This window comes from Centropristis striata, chromosome 3, assembly GCF_030273125.1.
Source record: "Centropristis striata isolate RG_2023a ecotype Rhode Island chromosome 3, C.striata_1.0, whole genome shotgun sequence".
Taxonomy (NCBI): Eukaryota; Metazoa; Chordata; class Actinopteri; order Perciformes; family Serranidae; genus Centropristis; species Centropristis striata.
In genome coordinates this window covers 17,504,748-17,523,753 of record NC_081519.1, presented here as the reverse complement: position 1 = coordinate 17,523,753, position 19,006 = coordinate 17,504,748, and the positions used below count along the sequence as shown (strand labels likewise).

At 40.0% G+C, this 19,006-nt stretch overlaps 1 protein-coding gene and 2 non-coding genes across 3 annotated transcripts; 2 read left to right on the top strand and 1 right to left on the bottom strand.

The window, feature by feature from the left end:
- Positions 1–4,628: 4,628 nt before the first annotated feature.
- On the bottom strand, positions 4,629–13,467 carry LOC131968240 (inter-alpha-trypsin inhibitor heavy chain H3-like). The gene is made up of 22 exons (XM_059329033.1): positions 13,312–13,467; positions 13,028–13,057; positions 12,798–12,821; positions 11,782–11,936; positions 11,471–11,575; positions 9,973–10,135; positions 9,676–9,786; positions 9,365–9,493; positions 9,003–9,119; positions 8,677–8,845; positions 8,442–8,567; positions 8,155–8,336; positions 7,888–8,073; positions 7,643–7,782; positions 7,286–7,446; positions 7,050–7,076; positions 6,890–6,949; positions 6,276–6,389; positions 5,961–6,162; positions 5,680–5,852; positions 5,085–5,196; positions 4,629–4,985 (listed from the first exon to the last, which is right to left on the bottom strand). The coding sequence occupies exons 1-22, from the start codon at positions 13,423–13,425 to the stop codon at positions 4,847–4,849; spliced, it is 2,739 nt and encodes a 912-aa protein (XP_059185016.1). The 5' UTR covers positions 13,426–13,467; the 3' UTR covers positions 4,629–4,846.
- A 2,601-nt stretch (positions 13,468–16,068) lies between these two features.
- On the top strand, positions 16,069–16,140 carry trnae-cuc (transfer RNA glutamic acid (anticodon CUC)). The gene has a single exon. It is a non-coding gene; the product is annotated as a tRNA-Glu (tRNA).
- Positions 16,141–18,932: 2,792 nt separating this feature from the next.
- Positions 18,933–19,004, top strand: trnae-cuc (transfer RNA glutamic acid (anticodon CUC)). Its single transcript has one exon. It is a non-coding gene; the product is annotated as a tRNA-Glu (tRNA).
- Positions 19,005–19,006: the final 2 nt, after the last annotated feature.

Below are 19,006 nucleotides of genomic sequence, written 5' to 3'. Positions count from 1 at the left end.
GCGACGTAAGTCATGAAAAACTGCCCAAAATTTTGCATTGAAATGAATGGGACGGCCGACAAAAAATGAGCGAAAAAGAACAATAATTGGAGATATTTAAACGTCTACTTCTCAGGCATAATTTCACCTAGGGACTCCATTTAAACTTTAAACAGTAGACACAAGTCTTGTGTATCTGTGTATTAATCCACGTTTCGATAGGTCATATAGTTTTTTATCAATCCCTGTTCAATGACCATGATCATTTTTGGAGAAATTCTGAGATTATAATGGGTGTGTATTGCACGGAATGTTCGTGTCACAATGTGTGACATCATCGCCAGAGTGTAGAGGGAGAGAAACAATTGTCAAAAAATAAATTTGAAAACTGTGCTCCAGGCCGCAAATTCCACTCTACAGAAATAATTTATACATAGAAACGTAGGAACATTTGTCTTCTCCCTCACAATCCTCTGGTAAAGCTGTCAGAGTTATAGTTTGGGCGTAGGACGCACAGATGATCCACCAACACGCACCAACAGCCTCATTGGGTCCCATATTAAAAACGCAGGAAGATTTCTGAGCTGTCTGACATTTAACAGTTTTTTTAGATCGCTCTAACAAAGCTATTTTTTCATTTTTCTTAAAAAACCCCATATGTAGACGTTCAGGAAGAACTCAGGACGCTCAAAGTGAAGTCAGATCAATGATAGGTATTATGGTTTTGCCAAAAATGCTTTCTGTTCGAGGCCAGAAATTCCAGTCCACCTCTTGCTGCTCTGGTGACTCTTTCATTAACAGGTGTCAGTTAATTCTGTTGATTGCTTTGATCTGATTGCCTTTGATCTTTGATGTGATTACAGTTACAGATACACACACACACATGCGCGAAACACGCACACTCCTCACACATGCATACACATGCTTCAAACACACGCACGTGCACGCATGCACACACACACACACACACACACACAGTAACTTTATGTGATTTTAATTACACACGCACACACACACACACACACACACATTTTGAGGTTAAAGGAATAGCACTTGGGAGCACTTCGACTCGGCGCAGTAATATCATCACTCCTGAGGGGAGAAGATTTTTCAGGAGTGATGATATTACTGCGCCGAGTCGAAGTGCTCCCAAGTGCTATTCCGCCATACATTATAGTTCTCCTTTTTATCCGCTTCGAAAAGCGCCACGTTTTATTTTGTGTCGCCATACTTGGTCATTTAACTACTCGTGTAGCTGTGTTTAAATAGGGAAAACGTGGAGGAGTTTGGTCGCTTCTAACTGTCCATCTGTTTGGATCCTAATGAATGAACTGGGCTAAGCTAAGTGCTAGCCAAGTGGCGCCGCGCGCCAGGGCGATTGAGTGCATGCATTGAGACGCAAGAGGTCTTTATCAACTCGTCTTACTTGACCGAATAACATGTTTTAATATGAAAAAACGGTGGAGTGTTCCTTTAAAGGGCATAGTTTGAAATCTCTGAAGAATCTCATCATAGTGTACACACACCGGCAGTAGCCCCGTGGCCCTTTCAAAATTTCCCCAGAGGAAATTTTCTAGTTTTAATATAATGTAATATTTTACTGTACAGTCTATATCTAAAGGTGTTTTATTTAAAAAACAATCCAGAGTGAACCGTTCTGTGAATATCATGCAATGAATCTTATTTCCATATTTAAATGATATTTGGGCCTGGTTGTATAACACTTTATTCTGAAAACTGAAAACCTCACGTCGACACAACAATTAAATTTTTGGTGCGACGCAATTTGATTATTTCACGTGGTGTGTTCATGTAAAGTTAATACTTCATCTCCTCTCTGGGGGTAAGAGTTTTATACTGAAAAAAAGTGAGAAAGAATGACAGTAAAGTGTTTATCCTTCATGTCAGCTCGCTTGGAGCAGTTTCAATGAATTTACCGTAAATATCACAATACGGGTGCACTACATTATATAGGGACGGCTGGTTTGAATACGGAGAAGCGAATGACGGCTTACTTGACCGCAGTCTGCTTACTTGTGCAATAATAGTATGTTGAAGTCTGTATGTTTTTTAAGATTGGATATTTTGTAAGATTGGATATTTTCTTAAGTCTATAGCTATATTCTGCTATTTTCACTATTTTTATATACATATATACCGAATTTCCCTCCGGGGATCAATAAAGTACTTCTGATTCTGATTAATATGGAGCGCACAAATACCACAGATAACCTGCCTCAATTACTTGGTCATAGTCCCGATCGCTGATTGTTTCCCCTTTGGTTTAACATGGAGATGTTAATGCTGCAGGTGCATAGTGATCCATAACACACAGATCCCTCTCCCCCGGAGAAAAAAGCGTGCGGGAAATCCTTTCTGAATAAGTCAGGTGTGGTGCATATTTGATCCCGCATGTGATGTTTAATTGGGACAACAAGTTAAGAGTGACTTATAAACTGGTGCGTAAAAATATTTATAGCACACATTACCCACTGGCTGCTCTCTCAGTTTTACAGTTATTCAAACAACGATGGAGTTTAGAAGGAGCGTGTGTTGAGGGACACTTCTGCCATGGTGCGGGTCTCTGATCCGGCTGCGTTAACAGCCACAGTGACACCTTGATGCTGATCCCAGACCTGAGGCCTGAGATCACCACATCCAAATCGCGAGCAGTGGCAGCACGTTGATTTGCCATTGTTTTTAGATAATCAGCGGGCATGCCGGCGTTATATAGTCATTTGCATGTCATCTGCGTATTCATTTGCGGGAGGAGCTGGGGCTCGGTTGGTGGCTTGATACTTAGGTTACGAGAGGATGTTTACCATCTCCATAGAAAATGAACCTCTTTTTATAGTTTATAACAACACTGATAAATAAATATCACAAGTCATTTATAGATCATTACTCACAACTGAAGCCTTTTTCCAAGTCTCATGCAATGTGTAAACTACAAAGTACAATTACTGCTTACATAGCAGCAATGTCAACACACTACTGGCATAAAACTAGCACATTTATCTCTGTCGAATCCTGTTTCATTAAAAAACATGAAGACTGCAGTGTGTCCACTTGCAGAAAATACTGGCTCCAGGAGCTTTGACAGCAGAGTGCTCGTCCAAGTCATCTCCGTCCCCGTCCTCACATCACTGAACACAGATGGAGCCACTTTGCCCATACGTTCTGAACACAGAGAGAGTCAGATATGTAATATCAAAACAGATGATTAAACAAGGTAACCTCTGATCCTCAACAAGTATTATTTCCACTTGGGTATATTTAAGCTGCTGCTCACCAACTAACTCTCCAAGAATTTGGATTTCCACGTCTTTCCAGTGGCTACAAGGTGGTGTAGTGGTTAGTACTCTTGCCTCACAGCAAGAGGGTTGACTCCGGCCTGCGGCTCTTCTGTGTGAAGTTTGCATGTTCTCCCTGTGTCAGCATGGGTTCTCACCAGGTATTCCGGCTTCCTCCCACAGTCCAAAAACATGCACCTTGGTTTAACTGGTGACTCTAAATTGCCTGTAGGTGTGTATTAGAGCTTGGTTGTCTGTCTCTATCTGTCAGCCCTGCGATAGTCTGGAGACCTGTGTTGTGATGGTACCACAGGTGAATCTTGGGTTCATTTGTGGACTTTAACATTTGTGGACTAAAATGCATCAGCATTCTGAGTCAGCTCACAAAATGGCAGATCACCTCCATTTTGAGGAACTTCTCTCCCGGAATGCTTGGCGTTTACGACACCTACAAGCCAAGCCGCAGGTGGTCCACTGGTCTACTATAAGGAGCCAGTACTTCCCTTCTCTCTCTTTCTTCACTGACCAGCCCGAGGGACACAACTTTGGGTCCCCAGAGACCAGGACGCCTCCCCCTCTTAAACACTTTCCTCTCCTTTGTAAGCCTACACTCTTTGTAGAACTCTATATTTCATAGATGTGTGCTTTTATTTGCTTTACTTGTTATTTAGAATGAATACCTTTTTGATTACAAATGCTGTCTACTTAATGTTGTACACATTGTACAAGAACGATATGCTGGCAGTGTTGGTCAAGTTACTTAGAAATAGTCATTTGTTACTGATTACTGTTTATTTCTCCAAGAAAGTAATCCAGTTACTTTACTGATTCATTATTTTCAAAAATAATTAGGCACCAGAAAGATTGCATGAAGATTAATCCGACCACTGTGATGTGAAACCAGGACAAAGAGCACCTCAACACCTTGACCACCTTAACATGTCCCTGCATGTACTTTTAACTGCAACAGACTACTTTAGTTGCATATTTGTAGTTCTGCCACTAAGCATTTGAACAAACATTATTTGACTGTGTGGGTGAGCTGCATTCTGCTCTCGTTTATTAAATCACTTCCATCATATGACACTGTGTTTGGCACTTGTGGCGGTACAGGACTGTGCTGGGCAAAAATTATCCATACCAATTTTTCTTGGGCACTACATTCAGTGTTAAACAGAGCAGAGCAGGTTGTTTGGGACAGAATTTGCTTGTGTTGTCTATTGGTTTTAATACCTAAACCTTTTCAGCTATGGCTGAATCAACCCAATACGGGTCTGAAGGCAAAAATGAGCTGTGCGCCCCTAATGCCCCCCATCCCACCGTGCACCACCACTGGTTAATGATCAGTAGTTTGCGCAGATTTCATGAAGCAAAATTTAATTTACTACAATGCAGGATTTAAGCAATTACAATGATAGAAACTGTGAAATTGTCCATACAATACTGTGAATGAAGCATGTTTGGCTTCAGTACAAGATGTCAGATCATTCATGGTGTGAGTACAGGCAGATTTGAATATTTATTGTGTGAATTAGATTTAGATTTTTTTTCTGGGGTAAATGTATTAACCATTTTTAAACAGTTTTAAAAAGGCCTGACACTATGTAGTCTGTCACATCTCCATCGATAAGTCCTGTTCCGTTACTGTGAATGAACCAGCAGGGAACATTTTCCCCGTTCTTCACATCCCTCCTGAAGTCTCTCTGCCAGCCTCTGTGGACCGACACAAATGTTATGTAGATCGTTTATTCATGTCAGACACATTGCATGCAAACTCTTCCACACAAAGATGGGACACACTTATTTGTGTACCTGGTCACATTGAGCTCCTGTCCTTTCACATACATGGTGGCATCTGGTTTCTCTGGGACTTCACCTGGACGCAGGTCTGACAGCTCATATGCAATCCCATGGTAGAACTGACCTGGAGGACAACGCAGCATTTTAAGGAAGCATCTTTTTTTTACGCAATTATTCTGGCCCTCAGTATCTCCACCAGTTATTACCAACTTAGTATTAGGCCAGTTTATCTATCTTAAGTTTGTGCATCCAGTTGAACGACCATATTCAACATTTTTCGCTAACTGTGGTAAAAGGATGCAGTTTTGTTTTGCCCCCAAGCGGGCATTCCCCTAGAGCCATGAAGTCACAAACTATTGGTTGTTATAGAGAGAATGCCTCAGACACACTGGTCAGGTTGCCAAGGGGGCAGAATTAGTTGGTGAGCAAAATAGTAAAATAGTAGTCCCAGCTGGCTCAAAGATTACCCTAGCTTGCAGTGGGAAAGAACATTGTTTATAGCGACTTTTTTCACTTTTAGTGAACTTTTCTTTCATTTTTCTGAGGTGGTTGCAGTATGAGGTTTATCTGGCTATTTACTTCCTGATATGTGTGTGTCCTGTTGTACCTAGCAGGCCGTGAACAGAAGGGGACAGGAGGTGGCTGTCCAAGGTGTAGAAACCCAAGTAGTCCTGGTGGTACGGGTGCTTCGCCCACACTTTGTGTAGCAGGATGACAAACTTGACTGAATCCTTTAGAGTGACTGTAAGGCTGCGATCCTTGGTCAAGAGAAGATCCACACTGGAGTAGAAATAAGAGGAGATGATAGTTATTCATCCTGAACAGGATTTTATATTTTATATCACTCATGTAGAAAGATATAGTTCTGTTTCACTGAAGGGTCCTTACTTGGGTCCTTTGACAGAAGCTGTATCAGACCACAGTAGTTTGACCCGTTTGCCATCTTGGAACACCGAGATGTCCCGAGTGCTCACCTCCAGCCTCACCCCCAAAGTCTGGTGGACGATGCCAAAACGCCAAAAGTAGGTGTTAATTTTACCATCAGGGGGAATCTTCTTGTCTCCGATGGTCTGGCCATTGACCAAAATACCTGAGGAAAAATCATGGGATTGGTAAACTGCAAGATGTGATTTACGTGCCTATACATGTGTTAAAAAAATAGGGGAAATACATTTATGATGAAAATTAGAACTCAGGGCTGACCTTGTTTTGGGTCTCTGACCAGGTTGAGAATGGTTCCTGGTTTGTCGTTGATATTGAAACACAGGGCGTCGTCTCTGTCAGGGAGCTCGATCATAAAATGAGGATCTCCGTCCACTGCAGGTGACGCCAGAGAGAAAGTCATAAACAAAATGGGTGTGATTTTGTTTTGAATAAAGTGTTGGCTGAACATGCTGATGACAACATGTCAACAGTATGCTAGCAGCTCTGTGAGGCTAAACACTAATGTTAGCATGCTAACAAGTTATTGCATAGCCACACCCCTATCTCCATAGCGCTGCCAGTTGTCTTGGGCGGTGCTAAGCGTCAGTGTTGTTGCAAAATAGCAAAGTTAGCAGAATGGGGACGGAGAACTCTGTAAGAGGCTCGTCCCAACGGTCTTCATCATGTGAGTCTGACTGAACAAGTTGATGCTTAGCAGACAATGCTAATCATTTTTAACCATATTAGTTCAATGTGTTAGCATGCTAACATTTGGTAATTAATGCTAAACACAAAAGATACCTATGGTTCGGAATGTGAAAAGTTTTTCATGCATTTATTATGAATTGCCTTCTGCAGAGCCAGGCAGCTGCCATTGCTAATAATGTACTTACCAAAGTATGTGGGTGGTGGCGGCTGGTAAGCATATGAAGGGGTAGCAGCATATCGATATACTAGATACAGGAACAACAAGGTTCAAGTTAAAAGTAATACAGTGAATTGACTTAATCCCAGAAGACTTTTTATGCTTTATATCAAATAAAAGCTCCATACTCATTCTTTCTGCCTGTTGTCTTTGCTCTGTCACAAAAAAACAGATGGAAATAAAACAACTTAGTGCATTTCACAGTTCAAACTGAACTGAAGAAACAATATGTTGAAAACATAAATAGAATAGTCAGTGCTGCTTGTGAATGTGTTACAGTAAGGTTTTGTTTTCAGGGGGAAAGGTTGACAGCAAACATGTTCAGCAGAACCCGACCAGTATCACATCTCAGACCCTGCCTTACCCTCAGTCAGCTTATCAGCGATGAGAGGGCTGTCTGGTCCATCCTCAGTTTCAGGCTTGGTGACCACCATGGAGGTGAGAGGGGTGACAAAGCTGTAACGCAGAGACATGTCTAGGGCCTTGGCTGTGGTGTTGGCTTTCTCGTCTGGAGCATCACTCTTGCTGCAAGTAGAAACACAGATGACAATGACAGTCAGAAAACCACCATGGAATCTATCATTTTATATTACAAGATCAATTCTAGGCTCTCAGTCATTGGCCTAAGATTAGCAAAGATTTTATTGCAACCAATGGAAAACAAAGATTTCCAAGATAAAGAAATCAAGGTCTCAGCTTAAGTGAATTAACTCAAACACACCTCTTCTCCAGGAGCTGCTGGATGGTGAGGTAAGCCCACAGACGCTCTGTGAAATCCCCAAAGATGTACTCCTCATCTGGGTACATCATGTCCCAGTCCATAGCACTGGCCTGGCCCTGCACCTCGAAGTCCTCCTCAAACTACAGGGGACAGAAAAGGAGAAAAAAACCCAACAGATTATTAAACACAAGTTTTCCCTCCACCTCAGCTCTGTCTTAAAATGTCTGTCATTTTCTTCTCCTCACCCCCTGGCCGAACACTTCCACTAGGAAGTTGTCCAGGTCATTGTCCATCAGTCGCCCGGCCACGACGATCTCTGAGCCGTTAAACAACTGGCTGTAGTGGTTGGTAGTCAGGGAGTCCACTGTGTTGTCAGGATAACGCAGGTCCACCTCTGATAGCAGAGGGTTGGCCACCTCCTCATAGAAACCCTGGAATAAATGCATTCACGCATCGTATTACATGTTTCTGGATCAAAACGTGCTAAATCAATATTTTTTGAGAGCCTCCACCTGAAGTTGAACGGCTGCATCTGAACCCTCAAAGATTCTGCGGGCCACTCCTTTGTTTTGTTTGCTCATCACATCCAAGAAGGAATAATCCACATCATTTCCGAATCCAAGACAGAACAGAGACATGTTTCCTCCGATTGCAGAACGCACATTCTCTTGAATCCTCGGGAGGGAGGTCTCTCCTTCAAACACACAACATGCAGAAATTTAATGCTGAGCAGAGACTATGTTAATTCAATTTGTTCTGACACAAATATACATTATATCCTCCAGTATGGCATGCTCACCAACATTTGGCATTCCATCTGTCATTAAAATAATCATATCGATGCTCCTCTTTAGGAGCTTCTTCTCCTGCCTGTCTTTGACCAGCATGTTCACACCTCTCAACACTGCATCATTGATATTAGTTGCTAGATGGGAAACACACAACACATTATGTATAATATGAGAGTGTATTTTTTGTATTTACGGGATTTTTTTTGTTCAGCATAAAAGCTGGTGTCTTTTCTTTCTATTTACATCCTGTTTCATGTATCTTTCTGACATAATCCATTCCTTCTTTCACATTTTCCTTGGTTGCTTTGGTAAGTGATTCTCTCCAAGAAACAATATGGCTATCAAACAGGATGAGGGCAAAGTGGTCCTCCTCGTGGAGGTCGTTGAGGATGGCCAGCAATGCTTCTCTTGTCTGCAAAGAGTTATAGGTTCAGAGGTCAAAATGTGTGTGTGTGTGTGTGTGTGTGTGTGTGTGTGTGTGTGTGCGTGCGCGCGCGTGTGCGCGCGTGTTCATTAGTGTATTCGTATTTTATATTATAACAGAAGAGTGAAGACTGAGAGTCTTTCACCTGAATAATCTTTCTTCCCCTCATTGATGTGCTCCTGTCAATCACAAACACCACATTCTTTGGGACTCTGGGCAGGTCAGGGGGAGCAAAGAAGTGCACAAAGTATCCGTTCACAACCTGAAGGGAAGAGAGTCATCAAGAGCAGTAATATACAAGAAGGAATGACAAGGCAACAAGGAGATTGCAAATGTTGTTTTCCCTTTTAAAGTATAGTCGATACGTTTAATGTTGTTGTGCAATCTAATCACAGATTAATCAATGGTATTTTACAGAACATATAAAGATAGTCTGTATATTTTTACATATGTATCTTTACACATGCATTCATCAGATACTGAGTACAGTATTTGTTGGCCACTGACCTGAATGTCCCCGAGACTCTTTGCTCGGTTCACGTCATACTTGATGACAAAATCTCCATCGATGAGTGTTCCATCACAATCTGGACATTTCCTCTGCTGCTCCATAGTTGGTGAGAAAGAGATGTGTGCCTGTAAATGGGATATGATTATATCAGCTACACTTAGTTCTTGTGTCAGTATTTTTGTTTGATGTTTAATGTGAAGATAAGAAAGTCAGACAAAGATCATTTTGATAACTTAAAAAACAAAAGAGTTGGGACACAGGCAAATATAATCAGACAACTTCCTCCAAGGCCTGCTGTAATGTGTACCTTGTTGTTTGTGACAGTTTTCTCCACCAGGGGGAGCAGCTCATTGGTGAGGAAGGTTGCATGAGTGTCCACATGAGAAATGCCCTGAGGCTCAAAGATGTTTGTCACAATCTGTTTTCACACACACACACACACACACACACACACACACACACACACACACACAAAGTTAATAACGCACATCATTGTAAGGTAGCTTAAACTACTCATGTAATATCTGAAATCACCAAGAGACAGGATTTGAAACATCGATAAAACTGTTTTATATCTATGATTTCAACATGGACATGGATTCACCTGAAACTCCTGGACTCGCTGTTTGGGTTTAACTCGAGTCAGAATCTCATACTGGCCCAGTTTCCTCTGAAGGAGCTCCTCGTAGGTCAGAATGAAAGTCACGTTACTTTCAGCTGCAATGTTGACGGACACTGAAAACTTCTCCATCTTTCTTCCTGAAGCCCTGTAATGAAACACAAACATTACTGACAGACACTAGCGTTGAAATCATCAATTTTTCCATGAAGAATGCTGGTGGGAATCCGCACTGAAAGTCATTCACAAAACCTCTATTTGTGCCCACCTCCTCTTACTTCTCTACAAAAGCATCATCCAACCCAACCTAACATACTGTTCCCCCTGCTTCTTCACCCTGCTTACTGTCACCAGCAAAAACAGACTCCTCAAAATCCCACACACAGCATCCAAACTAATCAACCTCCCCACCCCCAGCCTGTCAGAAACAAATGACCAAGCTATTACACGCCTGGCATGTGTCATAGTCAGCAGCCCGGACCACCCCTTAAACCAATTCTTCACTCTTCTCCCATCTGGCCGCAGATATAGGGTACTGGACTGCAAAAAGGCCCACTTCAAAAAAAGTTTTGTCCCCACAGCCATCATAGCACTGAATAAGAATATGTAGATTCCACTGGCATCACTGTATATTGTCCATGTCATGTTTATGCTGGTCTAGATGTTTTTCTGTGGTGAGAGGTTTGTGGTGAGGTTTGTTATCTGTCATGTGAAGGGTTGTGAATGGGTGTTATGTTTGCTGCTGGTCTATGTTCTTATATGTTTCTCTGTGACATATGTGGGAAGAGGGGTTATCTGTTATATGTTGTATATGTGGGAAGAGGGGGTATTTGGTACCTGTGTGCTACACAGTGTTGCTACACTGTGCTGTGCCTTTTTTCCCTTAAATGTATGCTGTCCTGAAAAAAACCTGACTGTGTGAGAACAATTATCCCATTGGGGACAATAAAGAACCTAACTAACTAAACTGTTTATGGACAGATTTATATTTTATTTTCTTTTTCTTTTCTTTTTCTTTTCTATTTCTTTTCTTTTTCTTTTCTTTTTCTTTTCTTTTTCTTTTCTTTTTCTTTTTCTTTTTCTTTTCTTTTTCTTTTCTTTTTCTTTTTTTCCTCCTCTTTCCCCTCTCTCTTTTACTATTATTTATGTATTTTATCTGTTATGTTTATGTGGTCAGTTTAGTCATTTAATACAGACTATGTCTAAATATCTAAATATTGTATAGTTTATTTGGTTTCATTTTATGTGACCGTTGTTCTTAAAATTATGAAAATCTAAATCTAAGGATGTGTACAACATGTTTAATGTCGACACCAATGTACCCTGATATATGTATGTCCCTCTGTTGTTTTTGTACATGCATCAATAAAAATATGAAACACAAAATCATCAATTTCTCCTATAAGTCCATAGGAATGTAGATACAGTATGTTTCTATGAACATGTATTTAATATATATATATATTTATCTTGACTGACTCACTTGACCAGTCCAGCAGTCTGTCCAGAGGAAACAGCCTTCTCATACTGTTTCTTTGCTTTCTCTTTTTCCTTCACCTCCCCAACATACACCTGACCTTCAATTTCCCTGTGAGGAACAAAGATGGAGAACGACATTATGCAACTTAAGTAAGAACAATATATGATTTTTTAAGATCTGAGACACCTGATGAACCCAGAACTGGTGATCTGGCCCAGCTCGGCAAGTGATGTGGTTAAGTGATGTTTCACTACAGGATAAATAATGTCACACACAAATGGTCATAAAACAAGTAGGAAATAGGACAGACGGACATGCTGAAGTTGACGATGAAGGCGGTCTTGGGCAGCTCAACTTCGAAGAAGATTTCCTGGGAAAGGTTTGCTTTGTTCCGAGCCTTGGAGGTCATGACGGTGTGGGCGAAACGAGACGTCACAGTGCAGTCCACTTTCACACTGTACACCTCCACCTGAGACAGAAAGAGAGGGAGGGACAGAAAGATTAGAAAGATTTAACCACTGTGGTAAGCATCCTTTCACAAACACTTCACATATAGCTATTTTTATGTTATTTCAAACTAATGTTTTTTTTTTCTATTGGGCTCAGGCTTCAGTATGCTGCCCTGATTGGTGCCAAAGAAAATCATAACAGCTTGAAAACATGTTTAAAAAGACATTACATCACTGATTCCACTTTGGGAGTGTTGTGTGAGACAGATTGGGTGAGTCAACCTGGGTGCTGTAGGCTCTAAGCAAGGACATACAGTATATATGATAAATATAATGGAAACATTTCCAGTCTTTTAACTTATTTTATAGCTTCTATTGACCTTTTCTTGTATTAGCTGGGTTCATAGCCTGAACAGTGTTGTTTAAATATCGTCAAAGATATCTGGAGTCAACAGACAGACAGACTTCCTATCAACAAATCATTAACTACCAGAGCACTTTAATTTGAATCCTCTTTTCTTTCCTCTCTTCATTCTATCCGCTTGTAAAAGTATTTGTTAGTCTTTAATTCCCTCTGCTGTCCATCTTCTCAAATCTTGATAGTAAATGTATGCTTTTGTACAGTCTTATTTCTTAGTTTCTATATATTTATATTTATGTATGTATCTATTTATGTACTTAGTACCTTACCATTCCAAATACATTTGAAATATATTTTATATTATATTTAAATAGTTGTTTTTTTTATCATATGCAGTGTGTGTGTATCTGTTGATTTGAATGGTGAGCTGTTGTAAACTATTTACAGGATTAAGCTGTATAGAACTGAATTGAACTGAACATTTATCATCAATAGAGATAAAAACAGATTATTTTCTTACTGTGACGTCATTTGTACTTCTTTTCTGTAACATAAAAAAGAAACATCACAACAAGGACATTCTTTTGGCAGTCCAAAAATCCAAAAAAGACTATTTATATAGTTATTTATGTATTAGGAAATAGCTTTATTTATTTTATTTTAAGCATTATAATACACAAGTTAAAAGATGCAACTTTAGCACAAAATTTTCACCATAAGGACTGTTGGGAAATCGTTTCTGACAAATACCTGCAGTGATTTGGCACCTCCTCTTGTCTCCTGAAATACAAACACAGCAGGGTGCAAAGATTTTAAAAAAGCTAAAAAGCTACTGATATAACATGAATCTGCTTATCAAAAACAACATTTCCATGCTGCGTCACACATATACATACAAAGAGCAGTTAGCAGGAGGAATGTAATAGTAAAACCCTAGTTCTAAAGCAACCACTTGATAGAACAAATATTTCTGCTATAAATAATGCAATTTAAAATTAAAACCAGAGTACAAAAAGGTCAGTGTGTGAAGTTACCTGCAGAGCTTCATGCTCCCCGGAGATAACCAGAGCCCCCCGGGCCAGGCCGGGCAGCCAAAGGCAGGCGCTGCCCCACAGCAGCAGCAGTCCAACACCCTGCAGTCCAGACATGACCAAACTTCCACTGAACAGTGACTGACTTCACTGCTGAGCTAAAAGCTCTCTGCCCCGGGGGGAGGGACAAAAAAGTGTCTATGGGCTCAGTCTGAAAAGTGTGTGAGTTGGTAGGGCTGACACTAAACTGAAATCTAACAAGATGTTTTGCACCATTTAAAGCATCTAGACCATTTGTGCTATTATATATTAATGATACCAAATGATGCCTGCTGTGGCGAGGATGCCTGGCTGCCTTCAGCAGAGGACAGCAGCAGCACCACCAGCTTTGTTATACTAATGCATTGGATAGCCATTACATGGCATCAGAGAGGGTTTTTTCCCCCTGCACTACACATTCTGATGCACAAGTTGGTTCTGAAGTTAGTGCAATGTTGATGTTGATAGTGCAATGTTGCAATGTTGATAGTGCAATGTTGATGTTGCATCCAACTGTGCAGTAACACGTGCCACAGTTGGACAGGTTGCTGTGAACCCACAGAAAGTGAAGTTGGTTGTATTGGTGTTGATTAAAGAATTTCATCCAACACAAGATAGTTAGTAACCTGCGTGTTACCTACAGGCCAAAGATACTGGAAGACGCCACTAACCAAGAAGGTATAACGTTCAATTACTAAGACAGGCCCTTATGACTGGTGTTTCCTTAAGGCCCCTATCATTTAAATTCATATACGGATTTAAGTTATGTAAACCTGCAAAAACACTCCACTTGGGTGGAGTTACTGACTTTGTCTAGATAGATCATCATCAGCGTCTGCTATTGTATTGCATTCTACATTACTCAACCCATTTGCATGTATGTATATCTGAATTAAAACAGATGTTATTTTACGATTTACTGTGCTCGTCATTATGATTGTGCTGTTGAAAAAGTTGTGATTAGGTTTTCCATTTCCATAGAAAATGTAGTTTACTACAGATTAAAAAAAAACATTTAAATTCAAAACAGGGGGATAATTTATTCAGAAAAATTGTCATGTAAAAAAATGAACAAAAAAGCAACTATTTTAACAATCTTTGTCAACACTGATGTCACAACTCATTTACAGATCATTAACCACATTAATCACTGCCAAGTCTGAGGCAATTTGAAAACTACAAAGTCCAATACATGCTTACATAGTAGTGATGTAAAAACAATCTATTTCCAATTCATCTTTCCTTATTCACACTTCATTTGAAGAAAATCTGCATCACCATTGACTCAGAAACAAAGAGCAGAGTGTGTTTCTTCAGTGCTTCTGTTTGATTCAGCTGAACTACTTGCTGAACACGCTGGCTCCAGGAGCTTTGGCAGCAGCCGACTTGTCCAGGACCGTCTCTGTCCCTGACCTCACACCACTAAACACAGATGGAGCCACTTTGCCCATACGTTCTGAACACAGAGAGAGACACAGATATGTATTATCGGGGGAAAACCTTGGTGACTGCTCATCCTCAACAAGTATTAAGAATTGCACTTGGGTAGTAATATGTGGGGGGAAAATGTTTGCAACAATTGCTTCTGTTCCATCACTCTGCTGTACTTGTGTCAAGGATGCAGCACTCTCGCCAACTGACTCTACCTTTCATTTCCAGCTCACATGATCTCTTTTAATCATTCAACTCTATTCACGCATGTAAAATCACCCTTCACTTAGTGAGCTTCAGACGGTGAAGTTTGGGTGTTTATTTAGATTGCGACAATATTTGTGTGAGTGGGCAAAGTTGAGTAAAGGGCAAACCTAACAATGGGGGGAAGATATGCAAGTGCAGCAAGTATGTGCGTGTGTGTCTGTCTGTGCGTGTGTTTGTGTGAATGGTGTTAGCTTATGTAATCAAAAGCATATTTTTAAAGGCAGCTGCAGATTACTCTTTTTTTGGGCCATAAGAAAGAAGTTCATTAAGGACTTATACAATATAATACAGGCAGGAATTAAATCAAAGTCTGTACAAATTCCTGCTGTGTTTCCAAGTTAACCTTTCTTAACAATCAGCAAGACCCACAACAGACATTACAGCATTGACACAGCAACATAAAATTCCACTTGACCAAATAAAAATGAAACAAGGTTTAGCACCGGGTGACATTTCAGCGTGTTACATATTTGGTCAACCCATCAGTCTTCTTGCCAATTATAGGCCTATTACATAAGTCATACCTTTAAATATTGTGATATTATATATCAGCGAAATTAAAACATCAAAATTAAGGCAAAATGTCTTCTGTTTGTGTTATTTAATATGCAAAAATACAATGTGTTATTGTGATAAAGATGGTACTAACTGAACAATATTCACCTGTGAAGTAACTGAAGTGGAGGTCAAGTGGACCAATAATTGAAATGTTGAAATGAAATGGAGGATGTAGCCTAACGTTAGCAGACTAGTGAAAGTAGCCTACTCAAGTAAAGTAGCCTTCAACTAACGTTTGTCTAAAACTGTACTGAAGACATGTTACGTAAATGTTAACTTGAGTTAGAGTAGGAGTATGCTTGCAGCAGAATGTAACAGCAAAACACATGGTGCCTCCTGTCGCAGTCTATTATTGCAGTCAGATGTAAAAAATTAAGTAACATATTAGCAAGTAACAACATACACGTATGTGTGTCTATGTGTGTCATATTTAAAAACAGATCTGTTCGACCTGGATTCTGTCAGTCCCTGGTGGTCTAGTGGTTAGGATTCGGCGCTCTCACCGCCGCGGCCCGGGTTCGATTCCCGGTCAGGGAACTTGCTTTTTAAAATCGCATCAAAACAACACTGAAAATGTAAAGCTAACAGTTGCAGAAATCAATTAACTTTGACGCATTAATACATCAACGATAAATGTATCTATTTATTATAGTTATACATTTCCAATATGTATCTATCAATTTCATTTTGCATTTTAGTATTTGTCTTTAAATGATATAATTTAATTTATCAACTCAAATATATATTAAATATGTGTTTATTTCGACATTAATCTATGTATTTATTAATTTACTGATAAATAAGTAACGTTTTGTTAAACCATAGAAGAGGCCAAAGTACATAGCACTCTGAATTGTATCCACCACGTTCAGATCACATTACTCAATGTTAGTTAGAGCCTCTCTATATTTAAGTTGTTAGTCGGATAGTAAGTTAAATTAACTGTGGAAAAACATTACATTTGAGATCTACAGGCCAAGCAACAATAAAACAAAGTTTACTTTTGTAAAGACTGAAAGGCAAAATGTGAGCATCACCTCAACTGACGATACCACTAGTGTTGTTTTTCAGTGTCTGAGGAAACAACACTAACAAAAGGCTATACTTACCACACTCCACCATGACCTCATAGGTCTTACTCTTGACCTCGCCCTTCAGTCCCAGTTTACTGCGAGCTCCTTTCAGGTCTTCCTCCTTCATCGGGGGGCGCTTCTTCTTCTTCACCTCGCCTGGCTGGCGTGATTTTAGAAAAGATGCCATGATTACAAGTGTTAAGTGAATGAGTGTTAGAGTAAATGGCGTTAACACTCCTTTCATCACACATAAAGCATTAACAGTGTTTAAATCCTGTAAATAACCAAAACAACCTATTTGACCTAACTTACCTGTGACATGGTGATTAAAGGTAGGTGGTGTACCGATCCCACAGACACCTCTTTCCAGAGTGATAGATTCTGTGGTTGTTTTTCTTGTGTGTGTCTTTGTCTCCCAGCCAGTCTGACATTATATATAGTCCTGGTCCAGACCCAGTGAGTCAGTTACCCCCTGTCCCACTCTGCCTGTTGTCAGTGTTTATTATTAGGTGCGACGTGAGGGATGGAGCTAGAATGCAGCTGGAATGAGTCTCCCATCTTCTACGATAAGCTTACAGGCTAACAGCTGATCATTCTGGACACAACACAAGTGGCGGTCTGTCTCCTACACCCCTTCCCACCCTGGCAGAGATACTCTCATTTTAAAATGTTGTTGTGGAACTTTGTACTGAAAGGGGTATCAAGAGTGTCCACAACTTGATTCAAGCCTAAGGGAATGGCTTTTTGGGCCTTTAAAAGAAAAAAACAATTCCAGACAGTTAACACCTATAGCAACTAAATGAGGGCTGGACCAAGGGAGCTAAGGAAAATATCAACTGCTTAACAAGTACAAATAAATATTTAATAATAGTTTATGTTCATATCAGGTTCATTCTTTTAGTGTTTGCAGGTCTTTATTTTAAATAAAAAATATTTAGTGTTGTTAAAATTATCATTAAAATTATGGTACTATTTGGTTTGGTGATAAAAATCTGCATATACTCGAGGACATTTTCTTAATATGATTCAGCAAATGCTGGAATCTCCAAAATGCCTGTTAAAATGAATGAAAAACAACTCTCGGAACAAGAAAAACAAGTTGGGAAGATCAAGTAGATATCATGTGCCATTTTGACATGTTTGTACTAAATTACTACATTATTTTGATTGTATTATTGTTGATATGTTGTTGTTTTAAAAAAAAAGTACTATAAAGTTTACTGGGTTTGCTTTATAGTGAATATGACAGATTTTCTGAATGCAGAGGGGAGTTTTTTCTTGTGATATATTTTGATATATATTTGAAAATGAAACAAGTAGAAAGTTATGGCAATACTAAGCAGTCAGAAAAGCTGGCATCATCATCTGAAATTGAGGCGTTAACTGCGTGATGATGCACAAACTGACTCACTGTTTTAAAACAACAACATGGGAGATGCAAATATAATGTGAAAGCCTGCAGTCTCACTAAAGCAGCATCACAGTACAAGGATAGTCTTTGAGATTATTTCATCTGTGGTGACATAAAGATTTACAAACTTAAGAGGAATGAAAAACCAACGACACACACTCTGTCTCTTTGCGTGTATGTGAGTTTTCCCACTGAGTCTAGTCAAAGTTATTATATTAGCCATCTGCTGTATGTTTCACAATAAAGTACGTGTGTGCAGGTGCTTATTAGGCCCTTACAAGGGCAAGGCTTATGGTAATTAGCATCCCTTTTGTGATGTGTGCAGCCTATTCCTACCTACTCTTACCGGTAAGATATCTCTCTCAACCCAGTCCACTGTCGGCTCACTACAACCTGTACTTGGAGTTAGACCAGTGGCTTTTAAAATCGTGACACTTATTGTTACAAGGGATTGAGGAAAAAAACAACAAACACAACAAATGATATGCTTGTGTCAGCGCACAGTCAGAGTAATAAATGGAAAATTGGCGTTTGTGTGTTGACTAAAGCTGATGAGGCAGGATGTCATGTATTTTCTTAAGAGCTGTTGAAGGGTGACGCTTGGTGCTAAATGTGTGTCTTCCCTTAAGTATTTGTAAGAAGCTATAAGTAATAGCTCGATTTATTTTTGGACAGACTGAAGGCCAGGCGCTGTACCTCTCCAAATATTTGCTCACGTCAAAAGCATGGCCTCGTGTGGTTAAGAACAAGCAATGCACATAATCCATTTTACTTTCACGATCCTTCCTGACAATTATGCAGTATACATTTTTTGTATACTAATGCGAAACCGCGTCCCCTCATCTTCCCTGGTGGTCTAGTGGTTAGGATTCGGCGCTCTCACCGCCGCGGCCCGGGTTCGATTCCCGGTCAGGGAACT

Excerpts from the sequence above, each read along its gene's own strand:
- LOC131968240 (XM_059329033.1), bottom strand. The coding sequence starts at position 13,425 with ATGTCTGGACTGCAGGGTGTTGGACTGCTGCTGCTGTGGGGCAGCGCC. Across the intron at positions 9,787-9,972 it reads AGCGAGTCCAGGAGTTTCAG|ATTGTGACAAACATCTTTGA; the intron begins GTGAATCCATGT and ends GTGTGAAAACAG. Across the intron at positions 7,783-7,887 it reads TGGAAGTGTTCGGCCAGGGG|TTTGAGGAGGACTTCGAGGT; the intron begins GTGAGGAGAAGA and ends TGTCCCCTGTAG.